The sequence below is a fragment of the Alligator sinensis genome, unplaced genomic scaffold (assembly GCF_000455745.1).
Source record: "Alligator sinensis unplaced genomic scaffold, ASM45574v1 scaffold330_1, whole genome shotgun sequence".
NCBI classification, from domain to species: Eukaryota; Metazoa; Chordata; order Crocodylia; family Alligatoridae; genus Alligator; species Alligator sinensis.
The window spans coordinates 1,687,758-1,699,322 of NW_005842178.1; the positions used below are offsets into that span (position 1 = coordinate 1,687,758).

The 11,565-nt window shown below is 44.9% G+C and overlaps 1 protein-coding gene and 1 non-coding gene across 2 annotated transcripts in view; one reads left to right on the forward strand and one right to left on the reverse strand.

Annotated features, from left to right (window-relative positions):
* Nucleotides 1-5,619, forward strand: part of LOC102382973 (putative short-chain dehydrogenase/reductase family 42E member 2) — a 21,834-nt gene extending 16,215 nt beyond the window's left edge. The window contains exons 9-11 of the mRNA XM_025207019.1: nt 172-235; nt 1,574-1,647; nt 4,838-5,619. Of these exons, the coding sequence (XP_025062804.1) occupies nt 172-235; nt 1,574-1,647; nt 4,838-5,089 (390 nt within the window). The 3' untranslated portion in view covers nt 5,090-5,619. The remainder of the gene's footprint in view (nt 1-171; nt 236-1,573; nt 1,648-4,837) is intronic.
* Nucleotides 5,620-7,508: 1,889 nt separating this feature from the next.
* On the reverse strand, nt 7,509-7,590 carry TRNAL-UAG. Its single transcript has one exon. It is a non-coding gene; the product is annotated as a tRNA-Leu (tRNA).
* Between the last annotated feature and the right edge of the window lie 3,975 nt (nt 7,591-11,565).

An 11,565-nucleotide genomic window follows, 5' to 3' on the forward strand; every position in this document is an offset into this window, starting at 1 on the left:
GGAACGAAGGCGCGGTAGGGAAATGTGTAGACGTGCCCACTGTTATTTCAAAATAATATAATATTGTATATGGGCCACTTGTCTTTGGAATCTTTTAAAGAAAAAAAATAATAATTATAAATAATATCAGAAGTTAAGTGATTTGATCACTATTTTTTAAATCCTTTTCAGTTTGAAAAATTAGGCTACAGTCAACCATGGATACGTATTCCTACTTCCTTAGTTTATGCAGCAGGTAATATATTTTATATAACTTTCTGTCTACTATATCTCCATCACTGTAGGCTCTGAGTACCATATATTGATATATTATGCTTTATTTAGCTGTACTTTTGAGTTTTTCTGAATTAATCTATGTAACACCTTTGTGAAATGCAAGACTATACAGTTTTGTTTTATGCAGTTCCAATGTAATTTGTCAATAACTATGTATTTGGTTTATATATAACCCTTGGTGGTGAAACTCACACCTGTTCACAGAGCTAACAACAGCTTTATCCATTACATAAATCCCACTAACTCCCCTCCCTAAAATATGTCTTAAGTGTCTGCATCTACACATGCACTTTACTGCAGAGTAGACTAGCTAAGGACTAAAGCATCATCGTTTACATGCACAACTGTATTAGGCCACAGTAAACTAATTAATCTTGCAGTAAGATAGTACTGTCGGGGCAGTACTATGTTAGGCCGGGGTAATTTACTGCGATTAAACACATGTATAGATATTGGCCATGTGCATAAATTGCAGTCAGTCAGCCCAGCCAGCTGGGAGCCAGACTCCTCCCAACTGCCTAGCCACACAACTCTGCACTTTTAGCACCCTCATGCCCCAACCAGCCCCTCTGCTGCCCAACACAGCTCCACCCAGAGCCGAAGGCTGACTTCCCCCCGCCCCCCATGCCTCTTACCAGTCCTGGCCTGCTGTACAGCTCAAATTGCTGGTGCCCCAGGCACATGTATAGACACTGCACCCAGGAGTTTATTGCTCCAGAGTTTAAACCCAAACTGCTCCATCATTTAGTGCTTTTCATTAATTGCATGTGTAGACTCACCCAGTGTGACAAAAATTATATATAACCCTTATTCAAGCTCTCTGAACATTCACACTATGAACATAAAAAGATTACAGGTAAAAAAACTCCTTATTACCTGCTCTAAAAATTATGTTTTTGGGTTTTTTTAATGCTGAATTCTGCGTTCTTATGTAACCCAAGTTCCCTCCAAATTTAAGGAGTCTTGGATAGGTAACAAAGGTAGAATCCCATCTACATTGGTTTAGTATCACTATGTTTTCTTAAAGTCCTTGAGTCTTAATTAAATTAATGCCCAAGCCTGCAAACCCTTTTCATACACACATTCTCAATTAAGCCTTTACCTTATGCAGCAAAAAAGGACCAAAACCAACCTATTTTATCTTACTCAACTAAACAGACCGACTGACTTCAGTGATTTTGCTCAGTTGTTCAGAACCTAAGTATTCTTCAGCACTAACTATATGACTGTTACCCTAAAATTACAGTATTTAGTCATTTACTATTGTTATCTCAAATAGTAACTTTCTGTTGCACAGCCACAACAATTGAATATCTGCATTTCACATTGAGACCACTTCTTGAAGTGTCACCTTTGCTGACCAGAAATGAGGTAAAATATATTTTCATAAAACAACCAGTTAGAAGTCACAGGAAGTGTATCATTGTATATTTGGGCACAATTTCTGGTGAGTCTGCATAATTAATATATGAAAGTCAAAAAATAAAATTCTCAGTCAGTGCTTCATATAATTTGGCTCATATGTTCTGAGATTAGAAAAAAATTAAGCTAAACAAAAATCAAATATAGATGACTAATCTATTCCTAATTATGCACATTTGCATTACCATATTTTCTCATATGCGCACACATCTTTTCCAAAAAAATTCAGTTGCTGGAAATTAGCGTGCACATTATATTGAGGAATACAGTAACAGCAGTTTCTGCTGCCTAAGCCTCTCCCAGGGGAAAGTTAAGGTAAAGCTTGTATCTAGCTGCTGGCAGTGGACACTTTGCTTCCTCTGTAGCAGAGGGTCTCAAAGAAAGATAATTTTTCTTTATTCTGCCTTTCAGAAACATGGTGCAGCTTTTGTAAGGGGGGGGTGTTATATGAAAGAAAATATGGTATTTAGGTTGATTAACACATCCCAAAACAAGTGATTTTAAGTTATTCTTATAAAACATAAATTAGTAAGTATTTTTTGCCTGTTGTGGTAAATGAATATTGCAAAATAATTTGCAACAGAAAAATTGAAATAATCTATGTCTAAATTATTTTTTTACTAGGTGTTAACAAATTCTGACACAGATCATTCTCTTTGTTGCTGCAAGAGGAAAATCTGTTCTGATACAGCCAGCTTGAGGACCTAGGTTATACCACCTTTACCTTTTGAGCCAGTCTCCAAATATTAACTTCTGGGTTAAAATTGCAGGATTTGGCTGAAGAGCTAGTATTAGGAGGAGCTACTTACCATGTCATTCCTCCCATTAAAGGCAACCAATATCTGCTAGGGCAGTGGTGGGCAAAATATGGCCTGTGGGTTGGATCCAGCCTATTAGGTGATTTCATCTGGCCCGTGGACAGGTGCCCATCAGTTAGTTGTAACCACCTGGCCTGTGGCTGCCTGTGATGCGCTCTCATGGGGCCTAAGCCCTGCCCTGTCCCTCCAGGGCAGTGTGCTTCACTCCAACCTTCATGCGGGGGAAAGCCCTGGCCCTGGCTCAGCCAGCATACAGCTTCTGGGCAGGGCTGCTGCTGCCACTGCCAGGGGAACTGCTCAGATCCCCGGGCTCCTCATGTCCCTGCTGTAATGCTCTGGGCAGCAGGTAGGGAAGCACCAGAGGGGTGGAGAAAATCTGCAGCTGGTGGGATCACGGTGCCTGAAGTTGCAGGGAGCCCCATGCGATGGAGTTAGGCTGGCTCAGCCCTGCTCCCTGCTTCCCAGCAGATTCCTGGGAGCAGCTGCATGTGGCAGCAAGGAGTGGGGATGGCTGCTGGCTTCATCACATGGGGCTTCACCCTGGAGGCACGCAAATCCTGGGAGCTGTACATGAGCCACAAGGAACCCTGTGTGATAGAACTGTGCCACCCTGGGCTCTGCACTCCCGCCACCCCACTGGACACAGGCCCCAGGCTCTGTGCTCCCACCCAGCTGCAGCTTCTCCCCAACCCCAAGCACTACCCTACCTGTTGCTTAAAGCACTGCAGCAGGGACATGAGGAGGAGCCAGGTGAGCCAAGCAGTTACTCAGGCAGCAGCAGCAGCGTCCCTGCCCAGAACCTATGCATTAGCCGGGGCCGGGGCCTGGGCCAGAGCTCTCCACTGCTCGAGGGTGGGAGTGAATCACGCTGCCCCAATAGGAATGGGCTCTAGCCAGGTCCTGGGAGCTGCATGTCAGCCATAGGGAGCCCTGCACCATGGAGGCGGTCCAGCCTGACCCTGTTCCATACTGCCATGTGCAGCTCCTGGAAGTGGCTGGAGCCACGTGCCACCTGGGGGTACCACCTGCCTAAGCTATGAGTGCCCCAAGGGCCTACCACCTGCTGCTGCTGCCATTGGTGGGGGCATGTAGGGAGACTCCACACCCTCACCCCCCTCCCCCACATACCCCACAACCACACTCTTCTCCATACCCTGTTCTCAAACACTCCCACAACCCCCCCCCCAACCACACCCCTCCACACACCCCCAACTACACCCCACACACTCCCCCCCACACAATATACAACAGTAAGACTTTCTTTTTCAGCAATCATCTCTATGTACACTATGCAAACATGTAAATCAGGACAAAAATATATTTTAAATAAAATGAAAATATATTATAGGAGATGTTTAATATTTAGCAATTTTTTTTCCAGTTCCAACATGGCAACACCCTCTCTCCACCCCCCCTCCCGCCCCCCCAGGAGTACTTCTGGGGGCAAGGGAAGGGACTTCTGGTGGTAAAGGTCAGGGGTTAGGGGCAGGACTTTCCATCCCATGATGGTGACCAGGGGCTGGGGCACCTGTCAAGGAACAGGGCTACCCTTGTGGCCCTCAACAGTTCACCAAAACTCATTAAGTGGCCCTCCAGCCAAAATGATTGCCCACCCCTGTGCTAGGGCCTAAATAGCACTGATAACATTTTCAGTAGTGGAGCACCTAATTGTACACCTCATCAGAAGATGGGAATAGCAATGTTTCAAGGAATTATAGCTTTATGGTTAGAGTACTTATTTAAGCTATGGGAGAGATGGATTTAGTTGCACACTGTGTTACACATCTCTTGTGTGACCTTGGGTAAGTCAGGCAGGGCCAGATTTTTAAAGTATTTAGGTACCTGGTAGGATTTTCAAACTCAAGGTGCTTTAGATTTGAAAATCCCCCTCAATATCTTTCTTCATGTGGTTGTGTCTAAATACCTCTGAAAATATGAGTTCAATTCCCCAACTATAAAACAGATGTGATAATAGAACTTTAAAGACGGTGAGGCCTTCAGATTTGGTAGTATCATGGAGCCGTAAAAGTACCTTAGAGACATGGATGCAGGGTGACTGGCTAATGACAGCTCAGCTCCAGCAAGTGATGCTGATAAGATATGTCTGACCACTCACTCTGGATGTCCACAAGGTTGAAAAAATACTGCTATCCCTGTTTAAGCTGTGGGTTGATAACTTGTACAATTTGATCCAATGTTATTTTAATTTGAGAGTTGTTTTTTTTGTAAATTCTAACCTGTTACTGTCATATCAGAGATGTTTGTTCAAGGTTTCTAATGCATTCATCTCTCTGTCTGGTGGGTTTCTTTTTGCATCATAGGTGTGGAACGTCGCTGTAACTCACACTTTCCGAATAGACAAGGCACGTAATCAGCTAGGGTACTGCCCAAAGAAGTTTGCATTCGCTGATTCTGTGGATCATTTTATTAAAACAAGACCAAAATCCCAGAATCATCACTTCTTCCTGAAAATCTTACTTTCTTTCATTGCCAGCCTCTTAAGTTTAATTTTGCTTTCTTTTAAATTTGAAAGCCTTTCAATTATGCAGTTTTTCAAAGAAAACCAACATTAAGATATGTAACTTGGTTTGTACTAAGTCACAGTACAGTTCTGTGCCCACATGGGCTGCATTAGGCTTTGTAGTAGTTATTGGCTTTGACATAGCAGACTGGCAGCTAATTTTAAGACTTAAACCAAAAATGTGGTGTATCAGTAGCTGCTCTTAGAAAGTTAAAGGACTGTACAATCCTAAACACAAGGGAGATCACCACTGAAAAAATGCAGGGATTAGAGCGGTTGGAGCTATGTATTTCACACCAAAGAAGCTCTCTCCCAAACTGGCTGCTCAAGTGGATGAGAAACTGGAGGAGGAGCTGCCACAGTAAACCTGTAATACTGTAACCATAAAGAGAAAGACTTGAATAAAGTGAAAGATTGACCAGATCTGCTGCCACTGCATTTTACTGTGAGGAGCTGGGAAACAGATCAAAGGTGGAAAATAGATTTATGTAAATAATGCACACTGGCTGTACAGAAAAGATGCACAATGTAATTTGGGGGGTTTGGGCTTTTTTTGTGAATTAGTTGTGACATTGCGTAGGAGGGGAAATAAAAGCGTGCTTAAAATTGTGCATGTCTTAAATCTCTTACCTGTTCTGGCCTTCATTAGCGCTCATTCACAACACCCTCCATTTCCCCTCCTCCCCCAAGATGCTTCCTCTCGATGGGCTTATATCAGAATTGAGAGGACTTCCAAAGCCAGTGCCCAAAATGTTAATTGATTAGGGATTATACATAGCAAAATACAAGTATCTGAAAATATGGCTACACAAACTGTCTCGGACGGCCAGGGCCGACTCGAGTTACGCTCGTACGTCAGGGCGGGCTGGTGAGTGGAGAGGCAGACACAACTTATTGGTTGCAAAAAACTTTACTCACGCCGCTTGTGATCACGACGCAGGTGGTCCGGTCGTCAGAACAACCACACGAGTTGTTCCAGCTGGCGGGGCCCAAGCCAGTTAATCCGTCCGCAATTCGAAGCCGGCGGGGAAAGGGGTACGTCTGGGGTTGCGCTCGGCGACGGGAAGAAAGATCGATAGGTGATCAGTCTATCAATCGGCAGCCACAAGTCAGATAACTTCAGAGGCACTCTGCAGCATGCTCAAAGCTCTTCGACTTGGGCGGAAGTCGCGCGGAATTTTAAACGGCCAGCGAGCCAATTACTAGCCGCCACGTGTGAATAATTTAGCACTGGCCAATAGCGGGGCACAAATTTACATTCGAATGGCGGGAACTCTTTGCACCGTGCATTTCTGTGCTGCAAAGAAGAAATGCATCCTGCAAAGGAAACTGCAAATTGGCGGGAACTCTCCTGCACGCAGGCTCTTAATTGCAGCAGAACACTCTGCTGTGCAAAGGAGCTCTCATGTGGCCAGGAAATTCCATAGTGCCGAGGCACAAAAAATCACTGGGTTGTGACGCAAACAAGTTATGAGCAATGGTGTGAATTTACAGTGTCTCAGCCTTGCTATGGTAACTGCCCCTGTGCCTGCTTTTGCCTTGTCAGTTGAGGTCACTTGCCCCATGGATGAAAGGGGATAAGTTACCTTGCGTTTTCCCTCAAGTATTTCATCAGCCAACGGAGAGCTGGCGGAAACGTGTGTTAGCTTATTGTTACTAAAATAACATTGCCAACAAATTAGGAAAACATCTTCCAGCATTTCTGCTCTAGATTTGAAAACCTGAAATGTAATTTTCTGCCTCTATGGGTTCCTTATCTCTTGAAAAAATTGTCTTGAAAGGTCTTTTCCTGGTTCCCTCTGGGAGTGTTTACCTGTTCATAAATGGGCCAGTTGCTGCACATTACGTTTAGTACTTGGTTAATCAAGTGCTAAATCAATGCGCAGTAACTCGCAGTAGTGCCAGCACGTGGGTTTTTCGTAACACTGTGCAGTAGCCTACTATTACTGTGCAGTAGGGCAGGTTAGCTTGTTTTTTGCCCACATGGCTACTGCTCAGTGTTATTAGGCTGCTGCGCAGTGTCTCACGTAGACGCACCAAGTTTCAGGACACCTTCTAGGTACACTTTCAGCCATCAAATAAAATAGGACACCCCCCCCCCTTAAATTTACTTCTCGCCAAATTACTGAGGGTGAAGTTGTCATTACTTCCTTAGAGCTGCGCTTTAATTCCACCCTCTTCATCGCCAGAAACCTGTGCATGGTCCCGGGGTTGTAATAAAGCAGCAACCGAAAGGGGGCAGCCTCCACGTCTCCGCACGACCTCATCACCCGCTCCGCAAAATGAACAAGCATTCATTGGTCCAAATTCATAGCCCAAAAGGCGCTGAGACGCACCAAAACTGCTCCACTTGGTGCACGATGCGGGGGGAAGGATTAAAGTGCCGCTTTTTTCTTGCGGGACCCGCAATCCCGCAATCCAGAGACCGCCTGCAGGCGAACGCATGATGCCGCGAGCCGAAAAAGATGTGCTGGCAGCGGTGGGATTCGAACCCACGCCATCGAAATGACTGGAGCCTAAATCCAGCGCCTTAGACCACTCGGCCACACTACCGCTGAGTGCAACTCTGACCTTGACGCGCCTATAAAGATATGGAGCGCTGACTCGGCGGCCCCTCCGGCCCTCTTCCTGCTCCCACAGCAGCTCGAGGACGACGGGCGGGTCCGGAAGGCAGCTGCCCGCTGCAGGAACGTATCAGGCCCCTCCCCCGCGGCACGGGTTGGTGGCGGGAGCCCTGCCACGTGGCTGCAGCCGGGGGGAGGAGGAGGCGGGCGGCAGGGGGCGCTGCTGCTGCATGGCACGCGACTTCCCCCTGCCCGGCCCCGGCCGCCTGCGGAGGCTGCGCTGGCCGCACTCGCTGCCTGCTCCCTTGCAATGCAAGAAACATTACTGTTTGGTATTTAGGAGGAAAAACTTATTTTTATAAATGAAATATAGACCCCAAAATCAGTACATTAAATGGGTACAGATTAAAGCAGCTCTGTCATTTCTTTTTACAGCTGTTGTCGGCCCATGGGCAAAAACACTGAGCAAGTAACATGCTGTAGGCAACAGCATACTTTGCTCTCCCTGAAAACACAAAGAACCACCTACGTGTGGAAAGCAACATTTCTTGTGGCTGTTAGTGACGCTACAAGTTTCCTTTGCCAGCTGTGGTTTTATCCACACTTAATATTCTATGTACCATTTTGACTACACGGTATACAGTTTTGAATAACCAGAGTTTTCTGTGCCTGTGCATCAGCCCACCACCTGCCATTTTCCACATAGGCCTTTTGCCTTGCCAACCACGGTTTTGCCAACCACGGGAACTTTCAGGAACTTCACCCCAGCAGTTAGCGAGGGAAACCTGTGCAGTCTTGCTGGCAGCATGTCTCCACGGGTGGGGATTGCTGCTCTGTGTTATCGGTCTGTGTCTGCACTGGCTGAATTCCAATATACTGAACCCATGAGTTAAGAACCACGCCTTGATTTTATGAGGAATTTTATACATGTTTATTATGGATAAGCTATGGTTCATCAAATGAGGTTTATGGCTCAATGTGTTTAGTTTAGAAAAACAGTCACGGAAGTCTTTAAGGAACTGAAAAATGTACTAGCTATTTTTTCTCTTGAATTTCGAAAGGGTGTAGTTTTGCATTGCTCCATATGCCAGGATTGCTGCTCAGATGTCTCAGAATATACTTCCACAGCCATGCTTGGGTGCTAGAGTAGGAGGTGCAAGATACACAAGCAATGGTCATGATGGCAAGGAAGCTGCTGACCTGTTACCTGTCACCTGTTAAGAGGACTGAGCCTCTACATTGTTCCAAAAGGGTGGTTATAGCTGTTATATGAATGGGCTCTACAAAGATTTATTCACAAACCAGATGTACTGGATATATTTAGGTTTGACGGAAGATGCCATTCTGTAGGAACACTTTGAAGGAAGATGTTCCTGTTTAGGGCGGTGTCACCTAATAGCACAATCCAATCACTATTTTATTTTAAAATTAAAAGACGTGTTCCAACAAATGCGGCTAACATTACAAGGCCCTTGAACACACAGAATCCTTTCCTCTTCCTCCCAGCACACACATCCCTCTCCCATGACTAAGGTAGGGTTGTTTTTAACTAATTAGTTTGTTTTTGAGGGATGAGTCCGCTGTATTTATTTAAATTAAACATTAACAAACTCCCTCATGCAAGCAGTCCTATGTGACACATGAGAGCAGGAGCTCTGTCTCTTGTCAACTCTCAACTCAGTGGTTAGGTCAGTGATTCTCAATTCAAATCAAAATCTATTGTGATGGTCTTCCTGAGTTCTTTGCAACAGAAAAACTACTCTAATTTTTCTGTAGTAAAAAAAACAGTGAACATGAAGAGGTGGCATTTTCCGAGGAGTGACTCGAGTTTATCCTGGGGTGTCTCAAGTCTCTCTGGGATGGCTCAAGTCTAAGAAGATAGAGAACCATTGTGCTAGGCCTGTTAGAACAGGCCGTGTAACCCTCTCAATCAATATAGGATGTCCCAAAAGGCATCTTTCATTAGGCTTACACTATCTTGGGGCTGGAGTCCCCATAACCCTTCTTCATGAATGGTAGCGCTCACTAATAAGTGCTACTACAGCCTTTTTTCCCCACTTACCCATAACTTGTAAGTGGCTGGGAGGCTTTGTTCAAACTTTCCATAAAATCCAGCTTTAGAAACCCAGCATGGAATATTTCAGCCCAGCAAGCAGATGTTTAAAATGTTAGGAACGGGATCTGTTTTTGCAACCTTATATAGTGTGTATTCCTGGAGAGGGTGTTTTAGAGTATGCAGATAGATGACATGAAAAAAAACACAGCATTCAGTCTGGGAGACAGATGGGAGAGCACAGAGAACATGGTATAGAGAACATTTAGTGCGTTTAGGGACTTAGTGCATTGGTGTCTAGAAATTATGGTGATAGGCATAGTAAAAATAGAAAGAAAGAGAAATTATAGTGGTCACTGCCAAATGTACTGTTTATCAGTATTCAGACCAGTTTGACTGGAGAGAAGGCATACTATATTAACTACCATATATAAGCATGCTGTTCATATGGATTGTGCTCCGGCCTCTGGGGACACTGTTTTCTTCTTCGTCATGCACAGTGGCTTAACATAGTCAGACTTTGTGTAGAGGAACTAGAATTCCACCTACAGGCAGCAAAATTGTTTCCTTTTTGTGTACAAATAATTAGCTAACATTTAATCAAGCAGCATATAAGTAGACTCTATTCACTTCTGGGAAAAAAAAAAGATTCTCCATTGTATGTCTAAACCAGAAACCTTTCAGAACATTTCATCCTATGGCCTATTTTAGCCATTACTTCACCACTACTATGCATGTCTAACAGACAGAAACAAGTATAATTATGATAACATCTTAATTAAATCCAGTAAAATGGGCTTTCATAGTAATTCACATTCAAAAAGACTAGGGCAGTAGGTCTGCTCTCTGTTGCCATCAATCAAATTATTTATTGCATTTAACTGTTAGGAGAGCTTGATGATAGTTAGCATAATGAGCCACAGAAACATTCCCGCAGGAAATATGAAAATTATCTTCTGTGTCCAGCAAATGGGCATTAGTATTCTCAAGAGTCCTCTGTTAATGTAGGTACATTAACCATTATTATGAACCATCATAATTTATGACTTTATGCTGGAAGAAAAATCTTATAAGTTGGTTAGTACAAGAACTGGCCAAAAGGACAAAATATACCTACTTTGTTTAAGAAGTGGCTCGGCTTTAATTGTGAATAAAGGGAAGGGGTTTTTTTTGGTAAACCTCTCTACAGCTTCTTCTGTAGTTCACAGTTTAATTTTCTTTTATTGTCTTTTTGTATCTGGTATGATAAAACCTGACATGTTTTTGCCACATTAAAAGCGGAATTGCTGTGTAATGTAATGGATTCCAATTCAAGGAAGAATGAATTTGCCAGACTTTGAGAAGACGCTATATATCCCTGGATCCACGCTCCATAAGGTGTGTGTGTGGGGGGGGGGGTGCACAGGAAATAATACAATTTTCCTGGTGCATGCAAGTTTCCTTTGCATCATCATGCGTTGCCAGCACTTACAGATGAGTAAAATTGGGATTCACACAAAAACTGAAGCTGTTGAAAAACCGCTACAACAGAAGCATGAACCTGCAGCCTTCCTTTCCAGTCCTGTCACAGGACCAAAGGTTTTCACAGGTGACCTCTGGGGACTTCTGTCTGGACTTTCCAACCTGTGCCAAGAAACCCTCTGAGGGTTTTTTTCCCACCCCGTCTCCCCACCTGTACCGTGTCCAGCGCGCTGTGGCTGCAGCTTTGGTCTTGCTGATCTCCCCTCCCCTCCCCTCCCCTCGGGTGACCTCGGTGCGATGTGAGCCACGCGCGGGACCACGACAGAGGCCGGCGCTGCGGGCGTGGCCCCGCGCGGGTCCCAGACACCCGTGGGCCGGGGCCAGCCCTGGCTCGGGGGGGGGCGGGTTTGCCCCCACGGGCGAGGGGGACGCGAGAGGCGGGCCTAGTAC